At 46.7% G+C, this 19220-nt stretch overlaps 2 protein-coding genes across 2 annotated transcripts in view; one reads left to right on the top strand and one right to left on the bottom strand.

The window, feature by feature from the left end:
• The window catches only part of LOC129696441 (NIPA-like protein 2), a 56703-nt gene extending 44445 nt beyond the window's left edge, over positions 1-12258 (bottom strand). Inside the window, exon 1 of the mRNA XM_055634330.1 lies at positions 12118-12258. Within this exon, the coding sequence (XP_055490305.1) occupies positions 12118-12228 (111 nt within the window). The 5' untranslated portion in view covers positions 12229-12258. The remainder of the gene's footprint in view (positions 1-12117) is intronic.
• Positions 12259-12388: 130 nt separating this feature from the next.
• LOC129696051 (potassium voltage-gated channel subfamily S member 2-like) overlaps positions 12389-19220 on the top strand; it is a 34427-nt gene continuing 27595 nt past the window's right edge. The window contains 1 exon segment of the mRNA XM_055633457.1: positions 12389-12472. The gene's annotated coding sequence lies outside the window, so the exon portion shown is untranslated.

The following is a 19220-nucleotide window of genomic DNA, read 5'->3' on the forward strand; positions in this document are numbered from 1 at the left end:
GCGGGTTTGTCGGTTAGTTGTATTCTGTACATTGTCCCTAGTGTGTAGGATAGTACTTGTGTATGCGGTAATTGCTGGCCAACATAGGCTCGGTGGGCCGAAGGGCCTGTTTCCACGCTGTATCTCTAAATTTAGTCGGGTGTACATTCACCACGGTGGGCCTGGTCCACACTTGGCGAGGCCCCTCAGCGTGCTAACCGGGAGGAGGAGGGGTGATTGCTGGTCGACGTGGACCCCACTTGGCTGTCTAATCCAGAGTCTAGTGCTATGTTACACCCTGTACTCTCAGAATGACCTTCCCTCGGACAGCTCACTCCTGTGCCAGCGTTCTGGGTGATAGGTTAGCACAAAATCCCTGCCATCTGCAGTGAATCATAGGCTCCTGCAGCAGAGAAACAGGCCCTTCAGCCCAACTTGTCCATGCTGACACTATGGGCAGCACAGTGGCACAGTGGTAGATTTGTTGCCTTATGCCCCTGTCCCACTTAGGGAACCTGAACGGAAACCTCTGGTGACCTTGCCCGCGACCCAAGGTTTCCATGAGGTTGCCGGGGGTTTTGGTCACACGCCTGGAAAGCCTCGACCTGGATCGACCGAAGCGTGAGCTGCATCTACCGACCAAAGATCCTACAGGATCTTTGCTACCGACCGCACACACACACACACACACACACACATCGCACAGGTGGGGGCCATGGAGAGCGGAGGAGCGCTGTCTGCACGATGAAGAGGAAGGTAAACGGCTGCCACAGAGCACGGTAAGTCCTTTAGAGAGCGTGGGAGGGAGGGAGGAAGAGAATGGGGAGAAGGGGAAAGAAGGGGAGAGAAGGAGAGAGAGAAGGGGGAGAGAAGTGGGGAAGAAGTGGAGAGAGAAGTGGGGAAGAAGTGGAGAGAGAAGTGGGGAGAAGGGGAGGAGAAGAATGAGTGCCAGTTCCACCATTGTGATGGAGTCATGAAGCATGGAAACAGGTCCTTTGGCCCATCTCGTTCATGTCAACAGAGATGCCCCATCCATGCGAGTTCCATTTGCCCATAATTTGCCCGGCAGTTGGGACATGATGTTGCAACTGTACACTCAGTAGAATACATTGCTGTACACTCAGAATACTGTACTGTACACTCAGTAGAATACTCACTGATTGACCTGCTACAAGAAGGATGACATTACATTGGAAACGGTAGAAATGAAGATTCACGAGCAAGTAACCGGGTTTGTAGGGTTTGATATATATGTGAAGGCTGGATCGGATGGATCTAGTTTCCCTGGAGTGCAGGGGGCTGAGGGGTGACCTTGTAGAGGTTTATAAACTCATGAGGGACAAGATAAATTGAACAACCACAGTCTTTTCCCCAGAGTAGAGAAGTCTAAAAGTGAAAGTGTACAGGGTTAAAGTTAGAGGGGAAAGATTTAATAGGAACTTAAGGAGAACCTTTTTCACACAGAGAGTGGTGCTCATATGCAACAAGTTGCCAGAGGAAGATTAGTTTAGAGATGCAGCTTGGTACCAGGCCCTTTGGCCCACCGAGTCCACACTAACCATCGATCACCCATACCATAGTTCGATGTCACCCATACTACACTAGGGGCAATTAACCTATATGTAAACATCTCCATGGATAGGTGGTTCTCAGGTCGGGTCCACTCCCTAGACTAGATAAGATAATGTGAGGTTATCCATTTTGGTGGCAAAAACCTAAAGCAGACTATTATCTAAATGGTGGCAAGAAAGGGGATAGCAGCGAGACCTGGTGTCATGGTACACCAGTCATTGAAGGTAGGCATGCAGGTGCCGCAGGCAGTAAAGAAAGCGACTGGTATGTGAGCTTTCATTGCAAAAGGATTTGAGTATAGGAGCAGGGAGGTTCTACTGCAGTTGTACAGGGTCTTGGTGAGACCACACCTGGAGTATTGCGTACAGTTTTGGTCTCCAAATTGAGGAAGGCTCGAAAATGTCCTGCACCTTTCTATGTTTCTATGTTTCTGATCTCCTGAAGAAGGGTGCTACCTAACCTTTCCATGATCTCCAGAGGTGCTACCTAAGCCACCTTCTGTTTAGTTTAGTTTATTGTCACATGTACCAAGGTACAGTGAATTTGTTGTTGTTGTGTGCTATCCAGTCAGTGGAAAGACTGTACATGATTATAATCATGCTGTCCACAGTGTCCAGATACAGGATAAAGGGAATAATGTTTAGTCCAAGATAAACAACAGTAAAGTCTGATTATAGATAGTACGAGGGTCTCCATTGAGGTGATGGGAGGTCAGGACTGTTCTCTAGTTGTTGATAAAATCAACATGTCCCAGCTATACTAGTCCAACCTGCCTGCGTTTGGTCCATATCCCTACAAACCTGTCCTATCCATATACCTGCCTAACTACCTCTTAAAAGTTGGGATAATCCCAACCTCGACTACCTCCTCTGGCAGCTTGTTCCATACACCCACCACTCTTTGTGAGAAAAAGTTACCCCTCAGATTCCTATTAAATCTTTTCCCCTTCTACCTTAAGCCTATGTCCTCTGGTCCTTGATTCACCTTCTCCGAACAAGAGACTCTGTGCATCTACCCAACCTATTCCTCTCATGATTTTATACACTTCTATAAGATCACCCCTCATCCTCCTGCACTCCACGGAATAGAGACCCAGCCTACTCAACCTTTCCCTATAGCTATGATCCTCTGGCCCTGGCAACATCCTTGTAAATCTTCTCTGTTCCCTTTCCAGCATAATAACGGTTTACAACATTGTTTACAAAATATCCTCAGCGAAGAAGCGACGACTGACGCAAACTACGTGTGGGGGGTGGAAGCAGTGACTCAGAGCATGTTTAAAGTATTGAGACAGGCACTTATATCTCCAAGACAGAGAGCTAATGGGCCATACTGAGTAATTAGATCAGTATAGGTAGGTACTTGTTGGTCAGCATGGACAGGTTGACTGTGCTGTAGAACTCTATAACACAATGAACTATCTGAGGATATGTATTAGCAGAGGGCTTGTAAGTTCCTGTGTACTAATCCCAAATTAGAGACAAACCAAACTGCATTTACATTCATTATTGCCACCTGTATCGAGTTACAGTGAAAAAGTTCATAAATTCTAGGAGCAGAAGTAGGCCATTCGGCCAATCAAGTCTACTCTGCCTTTCAATCATGGCTGATCTATCTTTCCCTCTCAACCCCATTCTCCTGCGTTTCTCCCTGTAACATTGGGTAGAACATTGTTGTGCATGCCATTCAATCAAATCAGATAATACTATGCATTGGGCGGCACAGTACAGTTGCTGCCTCACAGCGCCAGAGACCCGGGGTTTGATCCTGACTGCGGGTGCTGGCTGTACGGAGTTTGCACGTTCTCCCTGTGACCACATGGGTTTTCATCGGGTAATCCGGTTTCCTCCCACACTCCAAAGACGTGCAGTTTTGTAGGTTAATTGACTTTGGTTAAATTGTCCTTAGTGTGTGGGATAGTGGTAGTGTACGGTGGTCGATAGTCGGCGGTGGACTGCATGCCTATTGTTTCTCTAAACTAAACTAAACTAAATACAATCAAGTCAAACTCAAGCACAATAGATAGAGCAAGGGGGGAGGGGGGAGATACAGAGTGCAGAATATAGGTCTCAGCATTGCAACAGCTCAATATATGCAATGGGGTAGAGGTGAATCAGACAGTACCCTAGATAATGGAAGGACCATTCAGAAGCCTGATAACAGAGGGCAAGAAGCTGTTCCTAAGCCTGGAGATGAGTCAAGTCTGATTATGTTGGCTGCTTCTCTTGTGTGATGGACTGGGCTACATCTGAAACTCTGCAGTTTCTTACGGTCTTTGGCAGTGCTGTTCCCAAACCAAGCTGTGATGCAACCTGACAGTATGTTTCCTTCTTGATGGACTTTGATGCAATGGGCCTGTACTCGCTGGAGTTTAGAAGGATGAGGGGACACCTCATTGAAACTTATCAAATAGTGAAAGGCCTGGATGGAGTGGATGCAGAGAAGATGTTTCCACTGGTGAGAGAGTCTAGGACCAGAGTCCATACCCTCAGAATTAAAGGACAAAACTTTAGAAAGATGAGGAGGATTTCCTTTAGTCAAAGTGTGGCAAATCTGTGGAGTTCATTGCCACAAAAGGCTGTGAAGACATTGGGTATTTTTAAAGCGGAGATTGACATATTTTTGATCAGTAAAGGTGTCAGGGGTTATGGGGAGAAGGCAGCAGGATGAGTTTGAGAGGGAAAGATAGATCAGCCATGATTGAATGGCGGAGTAGGCTTGTTGGACTAATTCTGCTCCCATAACTTATGAACTTTCTATGGTGCATCTGTAGGAGTTTGTAAGAGTCTTTGGAGACATGCTGAGTCTCTCAGGAAGCAGAGACTTTGCTTGGGTGTGCCTTCTTGGCTGTGGCTTCAATCAATGTTGAACGCACAACTATCACCTTTTGAGACAGCTCACCGCAGCTCACAGCAACTCCATGTATGAACAAAATTAAAACTCATATCTCCTCTGCGTCTTCCAAATTTTTAATAATATATTCTTCTTGGTCAGATACTTGATTAATTCTTTTTTAAGTGATGTGCATCAAGGGCTGTTGAAAATACCTCTGATTGAACAGATTGAATAAAAATCTCTCTCCCAGCTGTTCCAGTTTAATTAAATCATTGGCACTGTGCAACGTTTTGGCAGGGGAAATGTTTGCATTAGTCAGAGTGAAGGAGGTGTACATTGTGAGTCACAGACAAGCCTGTTTAAGGACTATCTTATCTGGGCTGGTTATTTGTTTTCTGTGAATTAAGAGAATGTGGCCTTAAAAAAAATGCAGAGTGCTCTAATCATTGTGTAACAAAAATCGCAGCCAAGCTCATCGATGGTAATTTCAGGAATCCTATTGATGGATGGGATTGGGGCAAAGAGGATCAGTGGCTGGGCGGCACGGTGATTCAGCAGCAGAGCTGTTGCCTTACAGCGCCAAAGACCCAGGTTCGATCTGCATGGAGTTTGTACGTTCTCCATGTGACTGCATGGGTTTTCCCCGGGTGCTCCGGTTTCCTCCCACACTCCAAAAACGTACAGGTTTGTAGGTTAATTGGCTTTGTTAAAATTGTAAATTGTCCCTAAAGTGTAGGATATTGCTTGTGTAATGGGCGATCGCTGGTCAGCACGGACTCAGTGGGCTGAAGGGCCCCTATTTGCGCTGTATCTCTAACTGCATATCTGTGTGTCAATCCAAAAATCTCTTAAATCTCACTATCATTTCACTGTCGGTTTTAGAATCTTCTAGCCTGGGAAAAAGTCTGTGAGCATTCACTTCATCCATGTCCCTTGCAATTTTGTACACCTCAATAAGCTCACAGATGGCCATGGGTGGTGCAGTGGTAGAGCTGCTGCCTCATAGCGCCAGAAACCTGGGTTTGATCCTGCCCTTGGCTGCTGTCTGTACGGAGTTTGTACGTTCTCCTTGGATCGCGTGGGATTCCTCTGACACTCCAAAGCCAGACAGGTTTGTACGTTCAGAAAAAAATCTACATTGTCCCTCATGTGTAGGATAGTGCTCGTGTACAGGGATCACTGGACTCGGTGGGCCGAAGGCCTTGTTTACCCACTATATCTCCAAAGTGTGAGTCTTTAGGAGAGGGCAAGTATCATGGGAGATATTACTCCCTCAGACTAAGACCAAAAGTCAGAGGAGGCCGTTTGGCTCATTGAGTCTACTCCGCCATTCGATCATGGCTGATCTATTTTTCTCTCTCAACCACATTCTCCTGTCATCTACCCATAACTCTAAACACCCTTATTAATCAATCTCCGCTTTATAAATACGCAATAATAGGTACGCATGGTGGTGCAGTGGTACAGTTGCGGCCTCCATGTTTGTGGCAATGAATGTCACAGATTCACCACCTTCTGGCTCAAGAAATTCCTCCTCATCTCCTTTCTAAAGGTACGTCCATTTATTCTGAGTTTGCACATTCTGGTCCCAGACTGTCCTATTATTGGAAACATCGTTTCCACATCTACTCTATTTGGTATTCCATTATTCGATAGGATTTAATGCGATTCCCTCCCTCATCCTTCTAAACTCCAGCAAGTACAGACCCAGAGACACCAAACCCTCCTCATACATCAACCCAATCATCCCGAGATCATTCCCATAAAGCTCCTCTGGACCCCCTCCAATGCTAATGTGAATGGAATGTTAGGTTTCATAGCAAAAGGATTTGAGTATAGGAGCAGGGAGGTTCTACTGCAGTTGTACAGGGTCTTGGTGAGACCACACCTGGAGTATTGCGTACAGTTTTGGTCTCCTAATCTGAGGAAAGACATTCTTGCCATAGAGGGAGTACAGAGAAAGTTCACCAGACTGATTCCTGGGATGTCAGGACTTTCATATGAAGAAAGACTGGATAGACTCGGCTTGTACTCGCTAGAATTTAGAAGATTGAGGAGGGATCTTATAGAAACTTACAAAATTCTTAAGGTGTTGGACAGGCTGGATGCAGGAAGATTATTCCCGATGTTGGGGAAGTCCAGAACAAAGGGTCATAGTTTAAGGATAAGGGGGAAATCTTTTAGGACCGAGATGAGAAAAACATTTTTCGCACAGAGAGTGGTGAATCTGTGGAATTCTCTGCCACAGAAGGTAGTTGAGGCCAGTTCATTGGCTATATTTAAGAGGGAGTTAGATGTGGCCCTTGTGGCTAAAGGGATCAGGGGGTTTGGAGAGAAGGCAGGTACAGGATACTGAGTTGGATGATCAGCCATGATCATATTGAATGGCGGTGCAGGCTCGAAGGGCCGAATGGCCTCCTCCTGCACCTATTTTCTATGTTTCTATGTGTCTATCATTCCTCAGTTATAGGGCCCCAAACCGCTTACAATATTCCAAATGTGACCTGACCAATGCCTTTTTCTCCCCCATCGTCGGGGAAGATTACAGAAGCTTGAAAGAGCGCACCATGAGACCCGGGAATAGCTTCTTCCCCTCTGTCGTTAGGCTTCTGAACGGTCCTTCCATAAACTAGGGTACAGTCCGATTATCTCTAGACATTGGACTCTGTCTCTGGAACTGATGCACTACAATGCTGAGAACTATATTCTGCTCTCTGTATCTTCCCCTTCACTCTATTTTATTTGCGGGGCAAGTTTGGCGTGATTGCACTTGTGTATAGTATTATCTGATTAGGTTGGATAGCAGGCAAAACAAAGCTCTTCACTGTACCTCTGTACAAGTGACAATAATAAACCTAAATCTGGCAAGTGGAGTTCCAGGCTCCAACCACTCTCTGTGTATAGAATTAGCCACGCACATCTCCATTAAACTTTTCCCCTCTCACCTTATAGCTATACCCTTTAGTATTGTATATTTCCACCCTGTGAAAAAAGTTGTGCCAGTCTGCCCTATCTACGCTTCATAATTTCATATACTTCTATTAAGTCTCCTATCAACGTCCCACGTTCCAGATAAAACAATCCACGTCTCCTCAATCTCTCCCGTAACTGATACTTTCTATTCCAGGCAGCATTCTGGTAAACCTCCTCTGCACCTTCCCCAAAGGCACCACATCTTTCCTGAAATGGGGTGACCAAAACTGCACACAATACTCTGGATGTGGCCAAAAAAATGTCCTATAGAGCTGCATCATGACTTCTTGAACCTTATATTCAATGCTCCTAGCAATGGCAAGCATACCAGATGACCTTCTTGTCCACCCTAGCTACTAGTTCTGGCACCTTCATTGAGCTACAGTATGTACATGGACTCCAAAACCCCTCTACCCCTTTTTTGTCAATCGGGTTGCTTCTCCAAGCATGTATTGCACGAGATAGTATCGCAATGTTTCAGAAACATTTGGACAGGTACGTGGATAGAACAGGTTTAGAGGGATATGGATAAATGGCAGGCAGGTGGGACTGGTGTAGATGGGACATGTTGGTCGGTGTGGCTCTAAGCAGTCTGTCAGAAAGCCTGCTCACCACACCGATCACTAACAAGTATCGAGAACAGTGTTGAGAAGATCTCTCCTGTTTAGTTTAGTTTAGTTTAGAAATACAGCGTGGAATCAGGCCCTTGGGCCGACCAGAGATCCCCGCACATTAATTATCCTACATACTAGGAACAATTTACAATTATACCAAGCCAATTAACCTACAAATCTGGACGTCTTTGGAGTGTGGGAGGAAACCGGAACACCAAGAAAAAAAACCCACAAAGGTTACGGGGAGAATACAAACTCCGTACCGATAGCACCTGTGGTCGGGATTGAACCCAGGTCTCTGGCGCTGAGAGGCAGCAACTCTACCACTGCGCCACCGTGCACATCCAGAATCCCACTGCCACCCCTCACCACCCTCTGGACAGACTCGCGGGGATGAGACAAAGAACATACGGACGTTTAGAAAGAGATGTCGTGGCTGCTGTCAACATTCATCTTGTTAGTTGGGTAACACAGTACGTTGTGTTCTTCAGCTGTTGACAGGGATACACACAGTAAAAAAATGGACTTTGCTCTGCCTGAAACTCACTGATCCGGATGTTGCGTGAAACATTCCAAGCTGCAGGAGTACACAACATGGAACATAGAACAGTACAGCATAGGAACGGGACCCTTCGTTGAGATGTGGGTGGAAACTGGAGCACCAGGAGAAAGTCACAGAGTCTGGAACCTGGTTGCCGTTGACTGGGCCCCCCCTCCGCCGGCGGAGTGTGATGGCCCGGGTGTGCGAGCAGCCGGTCCTTGTCCCGCCCCATCGGGTATCGGGGGGGCTCAAATGTGTGGAGCACTTGTGGTTGAGCAAGCCCCCGCTCAGCCGGAAGTACTCATCGGACCCAGGCGCCGTAATCCATCCCGGGAGTCGGTCCCACACAATTTAAGCCGCCTTTCCTCGACACCCTTCACCTCCCTCCGAGACACAGGGAGGCGTGTCCTGTACGGGCTCCTCCTCCCAAATCCTGCACTTCCTCACCCTGGTCCACCGTCCAGTCACCAAGTGGCGGTCGGTGTTGCCTTCCGGTCGCGAGGGGGGCCCCCGGTGGGGGTCCCTATATGCAGGGATTCTCCCCCTCTACATTGGGGACCTGGGGTGGAGGGTATTGCACCGAGGTGTTCCCTGCAACCTGTTTCTCTCGCGGTTCACAGACTCGCCAGCTGCTGCCACTGTTGCCGGCTGGAAGAGTCTGTGTACCACGTGTACATGGAGTGTGTGAAGTTGCAGCCACTGTTTGAATATCTAAAGGGGCTGCTCCTTGCCTTCTGGCTGCATTTTTCACCCACCATCCTCATATTTGGACACCCTGTGCGTAGGGGAGAGGGTAGGGCTGAAGATGTTCTGGTTGGGTTGCTCCTGGGCCTGGCCAAGCTGGCCATCCGCGAGTCACGGCGCCAGACGGTGGAGGGCTCTACCCGAGCCGGCTGCCTGCCCCTTTTCCGGGGATACGTCCGTGCCCGGGTGCGGATGGAAAGGGAATACGCCCTGTCCACGGGCACCCTGAGGGAGTTCCGGGACCGCTGGGCACCGAGGGGGGTTGAATGTATCCTGGACAAGGATTGCAATATAGTTGTGTAGCAGTTGCTTAGCATATTTGTTCATCTTGCATTATGGTGGTGTTTTGTTTTATTGTATTGTAAATACTATTTTAATATTTGAATAAATATTTTTGATTAAAAAAAATTTTTTTTTTTTAAAAAGGAGAAAGTCACAGGGATAACGTACAAAACTTCACACAGACAGCGCCCGTCGTCAGAATCAATCCCGGGTCTCTGGCGCTGTAAGGCAGCAACTCCAACGCTGCGCCACCATGCCGCCCTAAATTGCATTGTCTGAGAAGCGAAGAGAAAAAGGGGACGCAAAGAGGGTCTCTGCATTGTGGAGCAAAGCGCAGGAGAATAAAGTGACTTGTAGACACAAGAAACTGCAAATGCTGGAAATAGACATAAAATGCTGGAGTCACTCAGTGGCGCAGGCAGCATCTCTAGAGAAAAGGAAAACAAAGCAGAACTAGAGCTCCATCTTCCTTCCATGGTCATCTGTTGCCAGTCTAGCTTTCTTCTGGCCTTCTCCTACCTCCAGTTTCTCCCCCTCCCCCTTCTACTTGCAGTCAGAAGAAGGGTTCCAACATGAAACGTCATCTATTCCCAGAGAGGCTGCCTGACTGGCTGAGTGACTATCTCCAGTACAAACCAACATTTGCAGTTCCTTCCTGCAGATGCTGGACTCTTGAGCAAAACACGGGCCAGCCAACATCTGCGGAGGGAATGGAGGGATGTTTCGGTGTGGACCCTTCTTCAGACAGATGGAATGAGGGGAAGAATGCTGAGAAAGAGAGTTGGGATGAGGATAAGGTCTGGAAAATTATTCCACTCATATCCCTCTCTACGGCATTGCACTTCATACATAATTTTAAGATGAGTTGCAGTTTAGTTAAGAGATACAGCACGGGAACAGGCCCATCGGCCCACCATCGATCACCCATTCACACTAGTTCTATGTTATGCCACTTTCACATCCATTCCCCACACACTAGGGGTCTTTCACTGAAGCCAATTAGCTACAAACCTGCACGTCTTAGGGAAGTGGGAGGAAACTAGAGCACTTTGAAGAAACCCTTAAGTTCATAGGGAGAATGTGCAAATTAAATATAAAAAGCACCCGAGGTCAGGATTGAACCCGGATCGCTGATGCCGTGAGGTAGGAGCTCTACAAGCTGCAACACTATGATACTACTACTCTTTTGTCTCCTTTTCACCAGTAAACTTTGCCAATCACTCCCATTTGTCAGCCACCCCCCCTCATCACATCTTCCATTTGCCAGGCCTTGTCTCATCTCTCATTTCTAGCTTTCTCCCTCTCTACTCCAGTCTGAAGAAGGGTCCCGACCCAAAACTCTGGGCACAAGACTGTGCGTTTATCCGATCTATTTCTCTCATGTTTTTGTACACCTCTATAAGATTACCCCTCATCCTCCCGCGCTCTAAGGAATAGGCTGCTCAACCTCTGCCTATAGCAGTTAAAGTTACGAAGACCTCCTACGACCATGCTGCGAGTATGAGTCAAGGGCAAACTCGCCAGGACCTCAGCATTAGACTTTCTTTAGAGGTATAGCTCGGAAACAAGATCTTCGGCCAAACCAGTCGGCACCAACCAGCGATCACCCCGCACACTAACACAATCCTACACATGGGGGACAATTTTACGGTAGCCAACTAACCTCCAAACCTGTACGTGTTTGGGGTGTGGGAGTAAACCGGAGCACCCGGGGAAAAGCCACGTAGTCACAGGGAGAAGAAAAACTCCGTACAGACAGCGAGCGCTGAATTAGGGTCTCCGGCGCTGCCACTCTACCGCTGCGCCACCTGATACATCTTCTCTGCTCTACAACGTCGAGAACTACATTCTGCACCCTGTATCTTCCCCTCTGCCCTATCGGTTGCACTCGAGTTTGAACTGGTTGTATGTATGTATGGGTTATCTGTTTGGATAACATGAAAACCAACGCGTTTCGCTGTTGCTCGATAATAAAGCTAAACCAATTCCCTTTTAAAGTAAGTCACAACACCCAATCGATTTAAGATAACGAGAGAGAAAAAAAACCCCAACCTAAGTTCCCAAAGCATCTAGCAACCATCACGGCAGCACACTTCGTGTTTTTCTGATTCATCCGCTCGCTTATGCGAGACAACGCCCGGGAGACGCACGTTAGACTCGCAACGATGGCAATATAACAAGGTTGAAACCTCTCCCGGGTCGGATCCCTTCATCCCGGTCTAGGGGCATTGCTGGCCGAGGCGAGAGGGGTCCCGGAGTGACCCCCCCACCCCCCTCCCAAACCCTAAAGAACAACTTTAAACCCTCTCTCATAATGGGAATGGCAGAGAGGAAATCTTTATCATCTATTTTCTCAATCATAATTGTTGCTGTTGGTAATTCATCGTCTCCAGAGGAGGCTCTTTCAAGCCAGTGAGTAGCCCCCCTCTCTCCTCCCCCTCCTCCTTCTCTCTCCCCCTCTCTCCCCTCATTCCTCGCCCCCCTTTCTCCCCCTCACTTCCCCCTCTCTCTCTTTCTCCCCCCACCTCCCTCCCCCCTCCCTCTCTCCCACCCCCACCCTCCCCGTCCCCCTCTCACCTGGTAGAGGTGCAGGGCAGACCAGACAGGTGGCTCGGTGCTTTGGGTCAGTTGCTGGTGGGTAACATTGCCAACCGGCCGGAGCGTTATCACAGGGCTGGCACTCGCCATTCGCTCTGTTCCCTCTCTCCCTCTCCAGGAGGCTGAACCGTGCCTTCCCCTCCTTCATCCTTCATCCTCCACCCCTTTGCTCCCTCCCTCTCTCCACGCACACCGAGACACACACACACACACACACAGCAATGCGCCGCCCCATTCTCCAGCGAAACTTCCTGGATAGTTGCAGTGGAAGCTCGGTCGCTGACCAGCAAGTCAGCGCTGACCAGAGGGACCACCGCCACCAGCCTACACCCGGGTAAGTGAGCAGTCCGCGCCCTTCCCGCATTCATTTTATTGATAATTACATATTTTGTTGCTCTGATTGCGAGCCTTTGTCCTTCTGCACATGGCAGCAAGAGTAGCGAATTGTCAGCAAATTTAAAGGGTTTCTTGTGGAGATGGTGAAGTGGAGATATTTTGCCAACAACATTTAAACTTAACCCTAGAAAATAAACCCTCCCACCAAAGAATTAACATTAAGGTGAGAGGGGCAACGTTTAGGAAACAATTAGACAGGTACATGGATGGGACAGGTTTTCGGGATATGGACCAAACGCAGACAGGTGGGACTAGTGTAGATGAAGCATGTTGGTCAGTGTGGGCTGAAGTCTGTTTCCACCCTGTATGACTCAATGTTGCCAGGACTTGATGGCCTGAGCTACAGAGAGAGGTTGAGCAGGCTAGGACTCTATTCCTTGGAGCACAGTAGAACGAGGGGTGATCTTATAGAGGGAGACCCTGACCACGGGGAACAGTGGGAAGAGACTGACTTTGGTGCCTTCCCACACAGTGGGAAACTTTGGTTCTGCTGTGTGGGGATGTTTTGTGTGAATTCTATAGTGTGTTGAGTCCTGTTTATTTTTATTGTATGGCTGTATGGGAATTCATTTCACTGTGCCATCTGGCACACGTGACAATTAAATTCATCTTGTATCTTGTATCTTGTAGAGGTGTACAAATCCATGAGAGGAATAGATTGGGTGAGTACACAGTCTCTTGCCTTGAGTAAGAGGTTTGCAGGATAATTGGTTTCTGTAAATTGTTCCCTGGTGTGTAGGATAGTGCTAGTGTACGGGGATCGCTGGTCGGCGCGGACTCGGTGGGTCGAAGGTCCTGTTTCCACGCAGCATCTCCAAACTAAACTAAACTGGCAATGCCCTTCCCCAGTTCCCATGGCATGTGGGAACTCTGGAAATGTCCATCCCCCATTCCCACGGGATGTAGTTACTCTCAGAAGAGTCGTGTTTACGACAGAACAATGAAATTCGTACTTGCAGCAGCACAACAGAATATGTAAACATAGTACTCTGTATATGTAATATTATATATATATATACATATACACACATACAAACAACCAATGACAGTGCAAAAAGACAAAACCAATACCCCCATGCCGATGTAGTTCGGAGCTTATTTGGAGGTTGTAATGCTTAATATCCTGATGTAGGGAAAATGCTGTTCCTGAACCTGGACCTTACAGTTTTCAGGCTCCTGTACATTCTTCCTGATGGCAGGAGTGAAATGAGAGTGTGGACAGGGTGGTATGGGTCTTTGATGATGATGATGTTGGCTGCCTTTTTGAGGCAGCGACTTAAACTCTGGCAATGCGCATCCCCAATTCCCCAGGGATGAGGCCCTTCAGACAATGCCCTTGGGAAAGAGCTGCGGGGTCTCTCCAACCTCAGCAGCGGTTGGCTGCTTATTTGCGGATGCACCCAGCTGTCTGGTCCATGTCAGAGACCCCAGAGTCGGAAAGAAGCCAGACAGGATAAGATGCCAACTTTCATTCCTGAAGGAGCTCACGGCGCCAGAGACCCTGGTTCGATCCTGACCTTGGGTACTGTCTGTGTTTGGAGTTTGCACGTTCTCCCTGTGACCACGTGGGTTTCCTCCGGGTGCTCAGGTCTCCTCCCACATAGAAACATAGAAAATAGGTGCAGGAGTAGGCCATTCAGCCCTTCGAGCCTACATCGCCATTCAATATGATCATGGCTGATCATCCAAACTCAGTATCCTGTACCTGCCTTCTCTCCATACCCCCTGATCCCTTTAGCCACAAGGGCCACATCTAACTCCCTCTTGAATATAGCCAATGAACTGGCCTCAACTAGCTTCTGTGGCAGAGAATTCCAGAGATTCACCACTCTCTGTGTGAAAAATGTTTTTCACATCCTAAAGACAAGCAAGTTTGTAGGTTAATTGGTCCTCTGTAAATTTCCCCTGTGTGAAGGGAGTGGATGATAAAGTGGGATAACATAACCCAGAGTGAACGGGTCAACAAATGGATTTTGAAATGATAATCCTGAGGTTTTGTGGTCACCAATACTGTGCCGAGCTCTTTAAAAATATCAGACTTATAAACTGAATTTATAATTCTGGCACTGATTTGAACTCTGGGTCTCTCTTACCGATTCAATTAAGAAGCAGAAAGATTTTGTCTAGTGTAACTCACCGCTGACCTATTTTGAAGCTTTTAACTGGTTCACCTGGGTTTTTTACTGATGTTTGTGATCTCATCGCTCTGCCTGACCCTGCCTCTGAGTCCTCGTTTTTATCTGGTAGAAAAACACCAGGGTGGCACGGCAGTAGAGTTGCTGCCTTCCAGCGCCAGAGACCCGGGTTCGATCCTGACCTCGGGTGCCGTCTATACGGAGTTTGTACGTTCTCCCCGTAATCGCGTGGGTTTTCTTCGGGTGCTCCGGTTTCCTCCCATGCTCCAAAAACGTGCAGGTTCGTAGGTTAATTGGCTTCGGTAATAATTGTAAAAATATCCCCGGTGTGTAGGATCGCTGGTTGGCATGGACTTGATGGGCCGAAGGACCTGTTTCCACACTGTATAACAAAAAATAAATGTGAAGGCTTGTGAAATGGGGATAACTAACCAGCTGTTGAATTTCTAGGTGTGCCTGTGTGTGACGACAGGTTTATCTGAGTAAATATGTGTGTTAATATCAGTGAATTTACTTCCTGTTAAGTCTTCCTATATAATAGTGTTTTGCAACATATTTCAATTTTGCCCATTAACAGTCTCAGTGAACGTGAATAATTTGTGAATGTTGCAGGCAGCAACCTGCATAATTTGGGTGGTTATTTCAGATATTTTCCCACTCTGCACAGGCTCTGTGGTCTAGATCAGAAGGAAAGTCTGTTTACTCTCAGGATTCGCCACAAAATCATTAAGAATAAATTACAGAACGGTTTGTGGTGTGACTCAAATCACATTCACTGCCTGATCCATAATAAATGGACAACCAGTTTGGGAAGTAAATATTAACAACAAAATGGTTTGCGGTAGATTATACAGACCAGAAATAGGCCATTCAACCATATTCTCCTTGTTAGCGCAGGAACAGCCCCATAACCCACAATGCCTGTGCCCAATATGACACCAAGATAAAGTAATCCCAGAACCCTGTGTGCCTATCTAAAAGCCTCTTAAACCACTATCATACCTGCTTCCACCACCACCCCTGGACTAAAGTCCTAGCCTACCCATCCTCTCCCTATTGCTCAGTCCCTTGAATCCCAGCAACATCCATGTTAGTTTTCTCTGCACGCTTTCCATCTTAATGGAGTCTTCTCAATATAAGCTGGAAAGAGAAGATTCACGAGGATTATGCCAACAGTTGATGGCCTGAGTTATAGGGAGAGGTTTAATAGACTAGGACTTTATTCCTTGCAGGGCAGGAGGTTGAGTGGTGATCTTATAGAGGTGGAATATGAGCGGAATTGATTTTGCAAATGCACAGAGTCTTTTACACTGAATAGGGGAATCAAGAACCGGAGGTCACAGGTTTAAGGTGAGATGTGAATGATTTAATAGGAATTTGAGAACAACCTTTTCAGAGGCGTTGGGTATATGGAACGATCTGCCCAAGGGGGTAGATGAGGCAGATACCATCGCAACATTTAAAAGATACTTGGACGGTACATGGATAGGAAAGGTTTAGGCCAAATGCATGCAAATTGGACTAGCTTAAATGGGGCATCTTGGTTGGCTCAGACAAGTTGGAGTGAAGGGCCTGTTTCCGTGCTGTATGACTGACTATGACATCTCTGCCCTTCATCACAAGAGGCTCTGTTCCAGGGCAACACTTTGTGCTCAAATGTTTAGTTTGTCCACTTTGTGAAGGATTATTTCAACATTGATGCAGCCAGATTTAATAGCTCAATGGTTCGTTTATTATCACATGCACCAAGGTAAGTGAAGTTCTCTTTTCAAGTTTCGTTCAAGTTTGTGTTTATTGTCACTTAACCAACTAAGGTACAGTGAGATTTGAGTTACCATACAGCCATACTAAGTGAAAAGAACACAATACACACGTAAAATAAATGTAACATAAACATCCATCACAGTGGAATTCCACATTCCTCGCTGTGATGGGAAGGCAATAAAGTTCAGTCATCTTCCTCTTTGTTCACCCGTGGCCGGGGCCTTGAACCCTCCGCACGTGCCGTTGCCAACGGTCCGATGTCCAAGCCCCCTCGTCCGGATGACTGAAGCTCTGACATCGGGACGGACTGGAACACAGCATGGAGCTCCCGAGTCAGTCTCTTCTTACTGGAGACCTGGGGCTTCACGGTGTTAAAGTCCACAGGCCCCGTGGTCGGAGCTCATCTTCTGGCGATCCTCGGCAAAGGATCCCAAGCTCCGCGATGGTAAGTCTGCGCCTCGCCCGCGACTTGAAACTCCGGGCCGGTCTCCAGGAAAGGCCGCACCGCTCCATATTGTTAGGCCGCAAACAGGGGCGGAGATGCAACACGGAGAAAATCGCATCTCTGTCGAGGTAAGTGACTGAAAAAAGTTTCCCCCCGATTCCCCCCCCACCCCCCACAGAAACTAACCAAGAAACATTGCAACAAACGTTTAGAACATACTTAAAACAATAAAAAACAGTCGAAAGATCAGTAAGGTTATTGCTATACATAAGTACAATCCTCGGTTAAGTACATATTGTATAGAAACAGCGCACTGAGTTGCCAGGTTTTGGTGCCATTTCCAAAGTCAACTGCAGCTGGCCATGAAGGCCCGTTGCAGCGGTCTATCACAGCGCCGATGTACAGCACCATAACGTATACCAGCCCCTCTGCAAAATCTTTGCAGCCAGCCCACCAATGATTCTGAATTACAATAAAGTCAAGGAGCCAATTTCGGAACAGTAAGCCAAAAGACATAGGAGCAGAATTAGACGTTTCGGCCCATCAAGTGTGCTCTGCTATTCCATCATCACTGTTATATTAGGTAAACCCAGGTCTCTGGCGCCGTAAGGCAGCAACTTTACCACTGCAGCACTGTGCTGTCCTAAATGTTGCTATTTCACTGCTATTTTACTGACAGGTGTTTGTCTTTGGAACTAACTGGTCATCGATTCAATTTTCCTCCATATTTATCCAAATCCATGTGTTTGAACTCGATGGAAGCTTTAATAGTTAAGCCGTGACTTATTGTTCCCGTTAGCCGATTGCTCAGTAACTTGGTATAAACCACTTGGTCGTAGCAACACTTTTACAAAGTGTCGCAATAAAGTAAAAAACAGCACAGATTGTACAGTGATACAGTTTAAGAAATAATTAACTCAAATGAAGAGAGAAAGTCAATCTGCTGGATGAACTCAGCGGGCCAGGCAGCGTCTGTGGAGGGAAATGGTCAGATGTTTTATGTCGGGACTCTTCTTCAGACTGTGGATTAAAAGTGAATTGTAACCATGTATTGTCTTTCTGCTGACTGGTTAGCATGCAACAAAAGCTTTTCACTGTACCTCGGTACATGTGACAATAAACTAAACAAGGAGATCTTATTGTAAGTTCTTTATCTGCTCTATCTCCGAGATTCAAGGATCTTGGGATACAGAAATTGGGACCATTCTGTTGTTCATCTGCATAAAACACAATCTCTATTGTCACTTCACCCACTGGCCTTTTGATCAAGATTCCAGCATCTGTACTCTTTTGAGTCTCCACAGACTAATTGATTATTTCTTAAATTACTATTCATATGGAAGGCACCAGCTTTTCTCAAGCAAATCCATAGATCATTGATTTACAATACTGTGCATGTAGTAATTAGACTGTAAATTTTTAATAATTAAAATCCAAGGTCCCAACTCGAAACATCACCTATTCATGTTCTCCACCACTCTCTGCAGCCTCTTGCGTTCCTGTGCTTTGGAATCGCCGTACCAGGCCATGATGCAACCAGTCAGGATACCTTCTACATTGGAGACACAAGGAACTGCAGATGGCTAGTTTACAAAAATAGACAAAGTGTTGGAGTAACTCAGCATGCCTGAGCTGCTGTCTGATCTGCTGAGTTTCTCCAGCACTTTGTCTTTTTTTCAGTTTAGAGATACTGTTTGGAAACAGGCCCTTCGGCCCACAAGTCTGTGTCGACCAGTGATCACCTGTTCGCTAGTTCTATCCTACAACCTTGAGACAAATTACAGATGCCAATGAAATTACAAACCTGCACCTCTTCGGAGTGTGGGAGTAAATTGGAGCACCTGGAGAAAACCCATGCGGTCACAGGGAGAAAGTACAAAGTCCGTACAGACAGCACCCGTAGTCAAGAGCCAAGAGTATCTTATTGTCATATATACCAGATAGAACAATGAAATTTATACTTGCAGCAGCACAATAGAATATGTAAACGTGGTACTCTGCAAACAATATAATAAACAAGAAACAAAAAGTTCTAGTGTGTATATATCTATCTGTATACTATTAAAAGTCTCGTCTTGTTTGTCTGTCTGTCTGTCTGTCTGTCTGTCTGTCTGTGAGATCAAGGAACTACGCCAAAACAGTATACCATAGCGCAAAATCTATTTGCAGAATCTTACTCAGCGTTTTACCGTGTCACGTTATTGATATTTAAAGTTAAAAAAAAGCCAACTTTGAAAATAATAACTGTCTATGAGTGGGAGACTTTTCTAGCAGCTTCCAGTTATGATGTCATAATGGCATCTCACAGTCGTCCAATCACAATGGGATCTCATTTACACAAG

Source organism: Leucoraja erinacea, chromosome 4 (genome assembly GCF_028641065.1).
Source record: "Leucoraja erinacea ecotype New England chromosome 4, Leri_hhj_1, whole genome shotgun sequence".
Classification (NCBI taxonomy): domain Eukaryota; kingdom Metazoa; phylum Chordata; class Chondrichthyes; order Rajiformes; family Rajidae; genus Leucoraja; species Leucoraja erinaceus.